Below are 13,722 nucleotides of genomic sequence, written 5' to 3' on the forward strand. Positions count from 1 at the left end.
GTCCCTCTGGCCCTGTGGCCCTGCTTGCTGGTGGTCCCAAAGAGCAGTGGGTGCCAATTGTGCCCCTCACCTCTGCCCCCTTACCTGGGCGGCTGGGGGCTGTGGTGGTGAGGTGGCATCTCACAGGTACAGCACCATACACCTGGGCTTGGGGTGATGGTGCCCCCAGATCCCACTGCCCAAGGTGTGGGTCATGGTGACCATGGGATCACAGCATGATGGGTGCCTGGGCATGGGATGAGGGTGTCCTCGGGACGACAGGTGCCTGGCTGTGGGATCACTGTGCTGCTGGCATCACAGAGCTGAGGGTACAGGATTACAGCATCCATGGCATAGAGGTGCCACAGTGCCCAGGACATGCCGTTGTGGTGGCAGATATAGTGGTGCCCAGCCCAGAGTGGTACCCAGTACCAGAGTTACCCACCTGCTCAGGGTCATGGTGGGGCACGTTGTATCAGACTTGGGGGTTCCTGCCTGGTGACCCAGTGTCATTACCAGTCTCACGCAATTACATCCTAATTGTTCCAGCTGTTGCCTGTGTAGGGGATGGTGCAGCTCATGCCAGGCACTGCCCAGGAGCAGGGAGAGCAGCTGAGCCCTCACTGATCCCACTACCGGACTTTGCTCCTTTTGCTGGCAGTGATGGCAGATCTCCCATCTGCGAGGAGCTCACTGACAAGGAGACCTTCCCCACCCCAAGTGTGGGGAAGAATCCCCTAGAATGAGACACTGGAAAAGAGGAAGCCACCGGTGATGGGCATCACTCCCTTGAGCTCACATCCAGTGCTTGGGGCAGGGGGTGAGGGCATGGGGTGGGATGGGTGGATGTGCAGGGGATGCTGAAATGTGCCCCAGCCCCACAGCCATGGGCATCTCTGCTTCCTGGTCCGTGTCCAGCTGTGGGGGTCCTGCAGCCAGCACTGGCTTTAAATAAACCCTCCTCTGCTGCTCATTAAGCAGTGCTGGAGCCTGGGGCCGCGTCAGCTCCTATCAGCCAAGCTGTCCGTCTCCGCCGGTGTCTCACACCTGCACAGCTTCGTCGCCGCTCCCGCAGGGATATATTTAGCATGGCTGGATCCCAGCATCCCACAGTTCTGAGACAGTGCCTCAGTTTCCCTGCAGTGGGGCCATGCTGCTCCCCTGACCTAGTGTGGGTGCTCACTCAAGGCCAAGCAGCACCCTTTCGGCTGCGCTGCTGAGTTGCTGTAGCAACGGAAAGGGCCCAGCAGCACATGGCTGAACGGGCTGAATCAAAGCCGGGAGGTGCTGGGGGATGCTAGATGCCAGATGCAGGGATGGATGGATGGATGCATGGACAGGCACCTCGGTGTTATCCTCCTCAGCACAGGGTAGGGTGGCTGTGTTTGGGTGGCAGACGGGTGCCTGTCCCACCGTCTTGTGGCACGGTGGGGCAGCCCCAGGGACTCCCGGTGTGACAGGGCTGTCAGTGCCTGCGGTGGGGCAGCACAGTGAGCTGCTTGTTAGCTGACAAGGCTCGCATGATGGTGATGGTGACATGCTTTGAGCAGGGTGCCTGCCTCAGGCTGTCATGTGTGTCCCCTCCTAAATGTGCTGGCAGAGATGACAGATTTCATGCTAATATGCATTTATCCTGCCCTAATTATGCTGCAGGAGGTGAGGAGTGAGCACCAGGCCTTCAACGCCATGGGCTGGCATGTGCCTACATGTCTATCCCTGCCTGCCCCTCCCTGCTGCCAGCCAGGACTGGTGCTGCTGCTGCACACACAGCTACAGCACAGGGCACAGGCAGGGAACATCACAGGGTGGCATCTCACATGCCATCAGCACCCATGGCCCATCTTGAAGGTGTTTCAGAGGTGCTGCCTGGGCACGGGTGGGCACTCAAGTGGCAGCCTGAGGTGCTGCATGGCTGGGCATGGTTGGTAGAGCACCCAGCTGAGTGGTGGGCATGTGTGGCCATGGCATGTGCAGTGCCACGTCGCAGCGTGCCCACCCGCCATGGCTGCAGCAGAGCAGCCGGCACCCCGCGCCGGCAGCACGCCTTGCACACACAGCACTTTAAACGTTTTATTTGGGGAAAGTGCTGTCGTTAGCAGGAATTAATTATTAAAACCGGAGCCATCTATAAAACATGAGTGGCTGCGTGCGAGGCTGCGGGCACACGGGCAGAGCCGGGCACGGACCCGCTGCCAGCAGCGTCTGGGGATGTGCTGCAATGGCGTTTGCCCGCACCTCGGTTCTGAGCCCCTCGTGGCAAAGTGGGTGCAAAGACTGGGTGCAGACAATGGGTGCAGGCAATGGGTGCACCCATTCCTGTCCCCCCTTCATCTCCACCGCACCCAGGGATGGGGGCTGGAGGGGAGACGACCAAAACGGTGTCACACCAGCGTCGGAGCGCAGCGGTGGTCGCGGCGTCAGCCGGGCCGGGGACAGGCAGGAGGCAGCCGGCAGCGCAGAGCTGTTTTTAGCGCTGCCGGCGCTGGGGAGCGGGCGTGAGGAGCGGCTGCCGCCGAGACGGTTATAGAACCCAGCAGGTCTTGGTAATGATGGCTGCGAGCCGCGGGGGGGCTGCCTGCACCCCGGCCCCACACCTTGGCACCCCGGTCCTGCTGCCAGCCCTGTGCCTCTGCCCTGCCATCCTTGTGCTGGTACACCTGCACCCACTTGGGGCTCTGCTGGCCCCCAGGGGGCTCTGATGGACCTGGGGCATCTCTGATGGTCTCTGAGGAGCTTCAGTGATCTTTGGGGAGCTTCGGTAGCCCTTGGGGATCTCTGATGGACTCCAAGATGCTCTGGTGGTCCCCAAGCAGCTCTGCTGAGCTCCAGGGATCTTTTCTTCACCCTGAAGCCTTACAGCCTATAAGACACATCTTTTCTCCTTTTCCTGTCCCCGAGAGAGCACCCACCCTCAGTTGGCGAGGCTCACCCCATCTCAGCACCCGATCAGGACCTGTGCCAGTGTTGGTCCCAGTCTTCTCCCTCAAGATCAGTTTTCTCCCAGCAAGGAGCCCCACATGAAACTCCTTGCCCTGAGCAGCCTCCCTGTGCCCTGGTCCCTACAACCAGGGAGACTCAGGGACCCCTAAAGGTCTTCCAGTGGGAAGGGGAACCAAAGTCTGATGCTATGGGTGATGTCATCACAGTGATGCAGGCAGTTGCTATGGTGACCGAGCTCCCCCCCCCCCCCAGGGCAGAGCTCCAGGTAGCAGCGCAAGCACTGGATGCGATGGGGACCAAGCAGATGGACAGGTACAAGGCTTTGTGCACTGTAGTCATTGACACGGGGACAGGCCACACGAGGAGTGGGCTGGCTGGGGACGAGCAGCGTGGTCAGTGGTGCCCAGCCAGGCTGGGGGCAGCCCCATCCTCACCCATGGTGTGGTCACCGACTGGGATGGGCTGGAGGAGCTGTGGCACCGCATCCTCTACCAGGAGCTGTGTGTCTGCCCCGAGGAGGTGGCCGTGCTGGCCACAGACAGCCCACTTTCCCCAGTTGCCAACCGGGAGAATGTGGCTGAGCTGCTCTTCGAGGGCTTTGGGGTGCAGGCCATGCTGGTGCTGCCCCACTCCCTGCTCACCACATACTCATATGGCTGCACCACCGGCGCCTCATACACGGCAGGGGTGCGGGAAGGCTACGCACTGCCCCATGCCACCTTCCACCTGGACGTGGCTGAGGATGCCCTCACCCTCTACCTGGGCCAGCTGCTGGAGTCCTATGGGGTCCACCTCGACACTTACCCCCTGTGCTGCCTGAATGAGACCTGCAGCCACGTCCTGCCGGGTGCCACGAGGCCCCAGCCTGTCACCCCCCCAGCACCTTGGGGCTTCTTCGAGAGGATGAGCAGTTCCTCTGCCCCATTGTGCTGCTGGCCCCCACTGCCCTGGGGCTTCCAGGGCCAGGGCTCCTGGAGCAGGTGTCCCACAGCCTGCGCTGCTGTGGGAGCCCACCCGGCAGCCCCTCACCCTACCTGCTGCTGGCAGGGTGCACCACGCTGCTGCATGGCTTCCCCCAGCGCCTATCAGCAGAGCTGGGGGTCCCTGCCGTGGCCACCCCACATCACCGTGCAGCTGCCTGGTTGGGAGGGTCACTGGCCGCTGCCCTTGACGCGTTCCAGGGAGCATGGGTGCCACGGGATGTTTGTGGGGAGGGTGGCCCCACCATCGTGCATTCCTACTGCTGCTGATCCCAATAAAGGCCCGCAAGTGGCAACTGGTGGCTGCACCCCTTTATATTCTCCCTTCCCCCTCCACCAGCCCCCCGAAAGGAGGGATGGGGTTTATTTGGCCCCGTTGCCAGGCCGACACACGCAATTACCGCTGATTGCCTGACGGTTGCCATGGCGATGGCGAGCACGCAGGGATGTGGTGCCGCGTGGCGCTTGAGTCACGGACATGCTGCACGGCCCCCTGCTGCACCCCGCTGCATCCCACTGCACCCCAGCAGCATCCCCCCGGCATGGGGCTGCCAGGCCAGGCTGGTCCTGGACCCCCTCCAACACTGTCTGGGGCAGAGAGGTACAGCCAGGTGTCCTCCATCCTGTGTCCCCCCCACCCGAGCAAAGGGTCCCTAGCCTTGGCAGATCCACCTCGGCAGCCCCTCATGCCAGGAGGCCTACAGGAAATGTCACTCCAGACCAGTTAAGTCACCCTGAACGCAGCTCTGGGCTCACCATGGGCCAGTGGGAAGGGTGGTGGGTGCGTGGAGCACTGGGTGCATGGAGCACTGGATGCGCGTGGTGATGGGTGCATGGGGCAGTGGGTGAGCAGGTCAGCGGGTCAGGGCACAGCAGGGATAAATGCTGGTGGGTTCAGCAGAGCTGATCATCCCCAAATGGGGCACAAGGTGATGCGAGATCTGAACCAGAGCTGTGGCCAGGAGGGAACCAGAGGGCAGTGATGGAACCCTGGGGCAGTTCTGCCATGGCAGGAGGCTGGTGCCAGGAGGTGCTGGGCATGAGGCAGGTGGAAAGGGCTGGAGGTGCCACAAGGGACAGAGTGGCCACGAGGGATGGAGGAGTCACAAGGGATGGAGGAGCACATCCCACCCCTTGTGTTGCGAGCCGCTGCTGGGCAGTGCTGAGCCGTGCCGGGCACCTGCTGGGTAATTGTGGGTTACACTCCAGGTTCCTGCAAGGTGCAGAGATTAATAACTGTGCTGCGCTGCTGCCAGTCGCTATGATTAAACTCTTGATTAGAAGCTCAAACTACAGCTCCCTGCTAATTCCCCAGCTCTCACGCGCCGTTAATTACCCAGTACGGGTGACGATGGGCCTGGGACTTGTGGTGTGTCAGATGCAGGGGGTGCCCTGTGTTGCATCTGTCCTGGGGTGCTGGCTGCACTCCCTGTGAGCAGAGGGGAGATGCCAGCTTTAGGGATGGGATCCTGGTGTCCCCTGCCCATGGATCTGCTTGAACCAAACTTGTGGGGCTGGGGAGAGGATGTGGCCCTGTGGCAACTCAGGACCATGTAGTTTTGAGGAGCTGGAATTTGGTGGGTGCAGGGCAGAAGGGGAGGCGAGTGCTGGTGCAGCTCAGAAGTGGCACCATATGTGTGCAGCATGATGCCATGCGGGAGGCTCCATACGCAGCTGCATTGCATGGAGTGAGGTGCCCTGGGAACTAGGCCAAGGGGTGGTGGGCTCTGCTGCACGCCAGGGCTGTGCTGTCCACCCTGGGCTGGGTGCCACTCCCAGGAGGTGGGCAGTTAACAGTATTAGGGTGGCTGATTTCTTGCCCCTTTCTTCCACTTGGCCTGGGCTGTGGGGAATGGATAATCCCTGTCCATGGGGGAGCGAGTGGGGCTGCACAACTGTGGAAGGAAGACAAAGGAAGTTGCCTGGTTCCCACAGGATCATGGCACAGAAGTGGGACCATGTGTCTGCCTGTGTTCATGGTACATGTGATGCTGAGCCCACACTCAGCTCTGCTAATAACCTGCTCCTGTCCCATCTCATCCAGCCTATTTTATCCCACCCCACTCCATCCATCCTGCCCTATTCCGTCCCATCCATCCCACAACATCCCATTCCACCTTATCCTACCCCATTCTTCCCATCCATCCCATCTCTCTCATCTGTCCTGTCCCATCCCACCCACCCCATCCTATCCTGCACTATCCCATCCGGTGCAGGTGGCCATGGCCCAGCCCAGGGGACCCTGGTGCATCCGTGTGCTTTGCATCTCACTTCAGTTCCCACCACCTCAGTGAAGCCGACTGTGACACCAGAGCTGCCCCAGCTCTCAACAGGCTCAGTGTCCCTTTGGGTGAGCACCTCCTGGGGTGCACAGAAAGGCTGGGACTTGGGGGACACCGCAGACAGCTCAGGCTCACCCAGCTGGGCAGCAGCGGGGCCTGAGCACCCCACGGGGGCTCGTTGGTATTGGCACACCCCACACGTGGGTGCTGTTGGGGGTCCCGTGGGGTGCCCCTGCCCGGGTTTATGCCCTGTCCGCGTTGTGGGGCAGCTCCGGAGCCGCGGCCGCCCCGTCCCGTCGAGCTGTGGGGCGCGCCCCATAACCACGCGTGACCGTTCCCGCGGTGCCTCTCCCGCGGCCGACGGGCGGGGCGCGAAGTTTGGCAGTGACGTCACGGGAGGGGCGGGGCTCCCGGCGGGGGGCGGGGCCCCGAGGTCCCGCCCCCCCAACTTGCCGCGCCGGGCGCGCGGGGCCGCGCCGCGACGGACCGACGGCTCGGCTCGGCTCGGCTCGGCTCGGCTCGGCTCCGCACCGGCCCCGCGCCCAGGGAGCGAGGGAGGGGCGTGCGGCCCCCCCGAGCGGCGGCCCCGGGCCGCGGCCCCCCTTTGCGGTCGAAGAGGTGTGCAGGTGAGCGCGGCGCCGAGCCGGGACAGCCCCGAGCCGGGACAGAGCCGAGCGGAGCCGGTCCGTGCCGTGCCGCGGGCGGGGGGTGGGGAGCTAGGACAGGGGTGGGGGCGTTGATGGGACTTGGCACTTGTGGGCTCGATGCTGTCCCCCATCCAACCCCCTCCTATCCGCTGTGGCCCGGGACATCGCGGCCGCTCCGTGCCCGGCTCCGTGCGCGCTCCGACGGCCGCCGCTGCTGCCCCGTTCCTGCCGGCACCCCGCGTCCCGCAGACCCCGAGCCCCGACGGGCGCCCCGAAGCCCAGCTCCCCCCCGCGCCTCCCCGCTCGCCGCCCCCGTGCCGCTTCTGCGCGGAGCCCGGAAAGCCCCGTGACGGGGGAATGATGCTGGAGACCCTCGCCCCTCTCTGCCTCCGCCGGGTGTCCTCTTGTAGGTCCATGCTCCTCTCCCTGCAGCCCGCTCCCTTCCCTCTGCCGCATCACTCCGAGCCGGCCACTGCCGAGACTTCGCCCGCGGTGCGCGGCCCGGGCCGCCCCTCCGCACTATCCCGGGGGTCCCCCCGCCAGCCCGGGTGCTCCTGCGGCCAGAGCGCTGCTGGCGCAGCCCCTCCGCCTGCCGCTGCCCGCCTCCCCCCTGCGCCAGCAACACTTCGGTCCGTCTCGGCCCGGCTGCGGTTTCTCCCTCTCCCCGGTACATCCTATACCGGAGATGCTGGGAGGAATGCGGGGTGACAACGGGGACCCCCGACACAGACACGTCCAGGGCGGATGCAGGTGGAAGCCGGGCCGGGGCAGGAGCCCGGCCGGGGGTACCCGCGCCGTGGGACAGATCCGGGGTTCGGGGGGCTGGGGGGCCCCGCGGGTGAGGGCTGCGGGGCTGCGTCATCTCTTCGTGCCGTCCGCACCCAGCCACCCACTTCCCCGCTATTGTCTTACACCCGCTGTTGCTTCTTGCTCCCAAATTAGATGCTTCAGCGGGGGGGGATGTGCGCGGGTGCCGGTGCAGCACCCAACCTCCCCCCCCAGCACCCCGGGGAGGGAGCACTCCCCTTTCACCCACTGCTTGCCTGGGTGCTCCTGCCATAGTGGGGGTACTCTCACCTGTGGGGTGCAGGTATTGGCTCTGATGTGGGGCTGGGTGCCAGCCTCCCTTGTGGGGTACCCGGTGTACAGCGAGCCATCCCTCAAACCAGCCTGGGACCAGCAAAGGTGCTGGTGCTCAGTCCGAGCAGGATGGGTCCCTGCTAAATGAACGGGAACTAATTTTATGAGCGCAGATTAGCTGATCACTCGCAGAGACAGCAATAAAATCCTGATATATCATCCCGCCCGGGTCCCCTTCCTGGCTAATCCTGGCATCACGCCATTGGCGCTGGCAGCCTGCCCGCAGGACAGCCCTACCCTGCCAGCACCGAGCCTGCCACCACGCCAGCGGCTGCCGGGACAGCCCTTGTGCTCCTCTGCTGGGCATGGTGGCACGGCAGAGCTGGTGTCCTGCAGCACAGGGTCACGGAGGTGCCAGGCAGGGCATGTTTGCTGGGAAGGCTGTCGGAGGTGATGAGCGTAGGCTGGAAAGCCTCAGTCGGTCTGTGGCGTGGGTAAGGGTGTCCCATGGGTGCTCTGCTTCTCTTTTGGGACTGGGTGCACCCTTAGCGGGACAGGGATGGGTGCTTTTGCCCAACATGGGCTTTTTGGCAGGAGGGTGCCTGGATGTCGTGTGATGTGGGAGCACCCATCCTGCAAGCATTGCTCAGGCACACACAGAGGCAAGTCAGCCCCAAGGGATGGAGGCAGGAGGGAGCATTCCCCCATTCTCTGGCTCACTGCACCCATATCCCACCCAGGTTGGGGTCAGTCACCCTAGGGAGTGCTCAGGTGCATGTCCAGGGTGCTGCAGGCAGGATCCCCTTCCTCCTGGGGTCTGTGGGGCAGGAATGGTGCCGTGCACCCGCAGGTGGGTCGAGCGCTGCTGGGTGCTGCCTGTCCCTGCCCCCTCCTCCCAAGGATGTGCCGCTTTCTGCATCTCCAGCTCCCATTGCCATAGCAACAGGCTCGGCGCTTGGGTACCCGTGATGCCGGCTCCGCATCCTGCACTGCCATCCTGCCCGTGGCCCTCACCATCAGGCCCCAGGCATTGCTGCCATGGCACAACATGATGAGGCCGGCACAGCAAAGTGTGGTGGTTCAGGAACTTTAGGATCAAGCGATGTGCGCCCTCAGCATTGTGTCAGCATCCCATTGCGGGGCCCCACGCGGGCCATTCCAAGAGGGCTAGCTGGCTAGGTAGCCCTGTCTCCTTCTGAGCCATCAGAAAAGAAATCTGCTGAAATTTCCTCCCAGTAACAGGATGGGAAAGGGGAAAAAATTACTTTATGGGGCCCATTTTTTGCTGTAATGCGTCTGATCAGAGTCTGGTTTTGAAGGGTTCCTGGTAGGAAAGCAAGGGGCAAAATGTCCTTCCTACAGGGCTGGAGGAGCCAATGTGTTCCATGGCTGGTGTTCTGCCTGCTGCCAAACCAGGCTGCTGTGGTTGGGCCACTGCAGCTATTAGGGGACAGGGAGCTGAGGCTGCTGTAACTCATTGCATATGTGATGGTGTGTGGCGATGCTCTGCTGGCGGAAGAAATGTCAACATGGGGCAAAATTGGGCTGAGAAATGACAAAGGGTCTGTTCTCCTCTGCTGCCTCCCCAGTGTGTGCTCCGAGCTCTGCGCTAGCCCTGGCAACTTAAATCATTACTGATCTGCAAACAGGGGCCAGAGGGGCCAGCACCGGCAGCCCAAGCCCCGGCACAGCAGCTGGATGCCACAGGGATGAACACACATCAGTGAGGCTGGGCATGTGGTGGCCAGCGGCGGCCAGGAAGCACCATCAGCCGCTGCGCTTCGTTAGGCTTCACATTAATTACAGCTACAGGGACTGGTGGTGCTGGGTGCTCAAAGTCTCTCCCTGCCCTGCCAGCACCGGGCCCTGCGATGCCGTTTGGCTGCGTGACGCTGGGAGACAAGAAAGATTATAACCAGCCGTCCGAGGTGACCGACAGATATGACCTGGGCCAAGTCATCAAAACGTGAGTTGGTCCCTTCCTGCACCCATGGTGCCTCGGGGACCCCAACCACCTGCACGTCGCGAGCAGAGGGAGGGGACTTTGTGGGTGCTGGTCCCCAGCTGGGATGGGCAGGTTGCCTTTTGGGGTGGCTGTCCCCTCCTTTGTCCCTGTCGCTGGTGGGCACTCACCACCACCTCTGAGGAAGGCAGCTGCTGCCAGCTGCAGCTGGGTGGCTCCCTGTATCCCTCCCTCCTCCCCCCAACATTTGCAGGGATTGCAGGAATCCTGCATGATCCTGGCTCCCCCGAGTGCTCCAGGAAGCAGGAGAGCTCTGCTCCAGCAAAGGAAAATGCATTTGGGGGCAGGAGTGGAGCGCTGCTGCTTGTCCCCAACTTTTCTTGCCTTGCTGGGGGACCCTCTAGGAAGCACTCCAAAACCTGGAGCCTTCAGGCTCGTTGAGAGTGGTTTGACCCCAAAACATGCACCAGCATTTTTCCCATTGGCCTCCAAAACACTGGGACCATGTGGCCGTGGGTCACGCCTGGCAGGGTTACTCTGGGTACCTTGTTGGGTGCTGGCAGAGCTCTGCTCCATCCTTTGGGCAGCCTGGCCCAAAGCCTATGGGTTTCAGCTTCCATGCACCTAGGGCAGATGCCATAAGGGCTTTGGCACAGCCAGGGTAGCTGGAAAGCCAAAGGCTTTGTTGGAGCGGTGCTGAGGTCTGCCCCCCCGCAACCCCTCTGGGGGTTTCCTGCAGCTCTGGCCTGGCCGATGGGCTGGAGCACCATTAATAATAGAACAGAACTATTGCAGCATCCCCCTGCACCAGCGCATCTCCCCTTTTCTTTTCCTGACTGCAGCACTGACATTAATGCCGGGGTGTGCTGCTGTTCCACCTCGGCACAGGCAGCAGAGCTTGCCATGGGGGGGGGGGCTTTTTAATCAGCAAAATTCTCCCTTCCCTATAAGTTTGATTATTCCCTATCAGTTCCTTTTCACTGCTCCCTTTCCTTTATGGTATGGAGAGGATTTTAGCTGCAGCTTCCTTCCACTCCTGCAGCATCTCCCCTTGCTGGTGGTATGGGGTGATGCTGGTGGGGCTGAGGACCACCTGAACACCTCGAGCTCCTCAGGGGGATGATGCTGTGGGTGCTCTTACAGGGAAGAGTTCTGTGAGATCTTCCGGGCCAAGGAGAAGTCAACGGGGAAGCTGTACACCTGCAAGAAGTTTCTGAAGCGGGACGGGCGGAAGGTGCGGAAGGCAGCCAAAAACGAAATCATCATCCTCAAAATGTGAGTGCTAGGACTGGGGTTGGCTCCCATGCAGCTGAGCAAAGCAGGGACCCCCACCCATGCCCCTATTTCTCCACAGGGTGAAGCACCCCAACATCCTGCAGCTGGTGGACGTCTACATCACCCGCAAGGAGTATTTCATCTTCCTGGAGCTGTAAGTGTTAGTGGTGCAGGGGGGTGGCTGGGGCTGCCCCAGGGGTTGGCATTTGGAAGAGCTGCTGTTGGCAGGGCCACCGGCCGGGAGGTCTTTGACTGGATCCTGGACCAGGGCTACTACTCGGAGAAGGACACCAGCAATGTCATCCGACAGGTGCTGGAGGCTGTCGCCTACCTGCACTCACTCAAGATCGTCCACAGGAACCTCAAGGTCAGTGGTGGGGGGGTGGGAGCACCCATGGGTGCTGGCGTGCCCCCAAGCCCGGCACTCACAGCCCCTGCTCTGGCAGCTGGAGAACCTGGTGTACTACAACCGCCTGAAGAACTCCAAGATCGTCATCAGCGACTTCCACCTGGCCAAGCTGGAGAACGGGCTCATCAAGGAGCCCTGTGGCACCCCCGAGTACTTGGGTGGGTGAGAGCCGGGTGGACAGGCAGCATGGCTGGGCCCAAATCCCTGCTTCTCCTTGCTACCCTGGGGACCAGTCCTGGGGGCTCCCATTACATCCCTCCCAATGGTCATGGGTGCTCCTAGTGGATTCCTTCTGCTGCTCATCACCCCTGGGCTGATCCTGGGTGCCCCTGGTGTATCTCTCTCCTCTCTATCACCCCAGGGGCTGATCCTGGGTGCTTCCAGTGGGTCCCTCTTGCTCCCTGTCACACCCGGGGTTGATTCTGGGTGCTCACAGTGGGTCCCATTCTCTCCCCATCACCCCAGGGGCTAATCCTGGGTGCTCCCGGTGGGTCCCTCTGCTCCCCATCGCCCTGGGGACAAGGTGCCAGGGGGTTGGGGACCCCAGGGCAGGGCCACTCTCTTGTCCCTCACAGCTCCAGAGGTGGTGGGGAGGCAGCGGTACGGGCGGCCGGTGGACTGCTGGGCTATCGGTGTCATCATGTACATCCTGTGAGTGCAGGGTGAGGGATGGGGTGGCTGTGGGGGGCTGTGGGCCATGACCGGGGCTGAATTCCCCAACACTGTCCCCCAGCCTTTCGGGGAACCCCCCCTTCTATGAGGAGACGGAGGAGGAAGACTATGAGAACCACGACAAGAACCTCTTCCGCAAAATCCTGGCTGGGGACTATGAGTTTGACCCTCCATACTGGGACGACATCTCGCAGGCAGGTGAGCCCCACAGTGTGGGGGGAACACATGGGGTCCCTCAGTGTTCCCCCCAGGCACTGACTTCCTCACCCTGTACCCTCAGCCAAGGAGCTGGTGACCCGCCTGATGGAGGTGGAGCAGGACCAGCGGATTACGGCAGAGGAGGCCATCTCCCATGAGTGGTGAGGGGCGGAGGGGGCAGGAGGGGGACCGGGGGGGCTGGTGGGGGCCGCTCACCCCTCCTCACCTCCCCAGGATCTCCGGCAACGCCGCCTCTGACAAGAACATCAAGGATGGCGTCTGTGCCCAGATCGAGAAGAACTTCGCCCGGGCCAAGTGGAAGGTGAGTGGGGACGCCCGTGCCTCAGTTTCCCCTCCCAGCCGACCCCATTCCCCCGGCATGGGGCTGTCAGCCTCGGAGGATCCCTCAGCCCCCAGCAGGCATCTGCGGTGGGGAACCCGGCTCCGCACCCAGGGGCCCAGGGCCGGGGGAGCACCCGTGCCCGACGGCTCCTTGCCTCTCCCCACGCAGAAAGCGGTGCGAGTGACCACGCTCATGAAACGCCTGCGGGCGCCCGAGCAGGCAGAGACGGGCCCGGCCTCGGGTTCGGGCTCGGGCTCGGCTCCGGCTCCGGCCCGGGCCGCAGGTCCAGCCTCGCTCCTTGCCCGCGCCGCCGCCGCTGCCAAGGAGAACGCGGCCTCCGCTGCTCCCAGCCCGCCGCCCGCCGCCGCGCAGCCCGAGACCCCCGGCACGCCGCCCGCCGAGCCCACCACGTGTAACGGGGAAGGAGCCGCCGCCGCCGCCGAGCCCCCCAGCGAGCAGACCGGCTGAGCGGCGGCGGCCCCGGCATCCCCCTCTGTACATAGCCCCGGCATGGCCCCCGCGCCCCCGCCTGCGCCCCCTTTTCTACGTGCCCCGACGGAGAGCCGGCCGCGGGGCAGAGCCCTGCATGGAGCCCGTCCGACCCGCCCCCCGGCGGCTTTGCCGGTCGGTCTGTCCGTCCCTGCCCCGTCCCGCTCTCTCAGTCTGTCCCCCGCCGCCGTGTCTCGTCCCCCCCCATCCCGCCCCGGGGATGTCCAGCAGAGATACGGGGCAGCCCCCCCCGGCCGCACGCCCCGCAGGGCTGGGGTGGGGAGCTTCGCGCGGAGCCCCCCAAACACACATGCATGTGCGGGGCCGCGGGGGGGGCCCGGCGGGCAGAGCACCCGGTACCCCCGCTCCAACCGGGGGGCGCGTTGCAGGGGCGAAGGAGCACCGGGAGCCATTCCCCCCCCCCCCCCCCCCCCGCGTCGTGCCTGGAGGATCCCAAATGTTCCC

The 13,722-nt window shown here is 63.4% G+C and overlaps 1 protein-coding gene and 1 pseudogene across 1 annotated transcript; both read left to right on the forward strand.

Annotated features, from left to right (window-relative positions):
• The first annotated feature begins 3,208 nt into the window (after window positions 1-3,208).
• LOC101877367 (actin-1-like) lies at window positions 3,209-4,169 on the forward strand (annotated as a pseudogene).
• Window positions 4,170-6,740: 2,571 nt separating this feature from the next.
• CAMKV (CaM kinase like vesicle associated) lies at window positions 6,741-13,654 on the forward strand. Its single transcript, XM_034066307.1, has 11 exons — window positions 6,741-6,807; window positions 9,766-9,874; window positions 11,015-11,146; window positions 11,226-11,300; window positions 11,375-11,513; window positions 11,593-11,713; window positions 12,131-12,206; window positions 12,289-12,425; window positions 12,508-12,586; window positions 12,660-12,747; window positions 12,937-13,654. The coding sequence occupies exons 2-11, from the start codon at window positions 9,780-9,782 to the stop codon at window positions 13,234-13,236; spliced, it is 1,242 nt and encodes a 413-aa protein (XP_033922198.1). The 5' UTR covers window positions 6,741-6,807; window positions 9,766-9,779; the 3' UTR covers window positions 13,237-13,654.
• The last annotated feature ends 68 nt before the right edge of the window (window positions 13,655-13,722 follow it).

The sequence above is a fragment of the Melopsittacus undulatus genome, chromosome 9 (assembly GCF_012275295.1).
Source record: "Melopsittacus undulatus isolate bMelUnd1 chromosome 9, bMelUnd1.mat.Z, whole genome shotgun sequence".
NCBI lineage: Eukaryota > Metazoa > Chordata > Aves > Psittaciformes > Psittaculidae > Melopsittacus > Melopsittacus undulatus.

Coding starts and splice junctions, on each gene's coding strand:
- CAMKV (XM_034066307.1), top strand. CDS start 9,780: ATGCCGTTTGGCTGCGTGACGCTGGGAGACAAGAAAGATTATAACCAG. Junction 12,207..12,288: donor GGTGTCATCATGTACATCCT/GTGAGTGCAGGG, acceptor ACTGTCCCCCAG/CCTTTCGGGGAACCCCCCCT. Junction 12,426..12,507: donor GGACGACATCTCGCAGGCAG/GTGAGCCCCACA, acceptor CTGTACCCTCAG/CCAAGGAGCTGGTGACCCGC.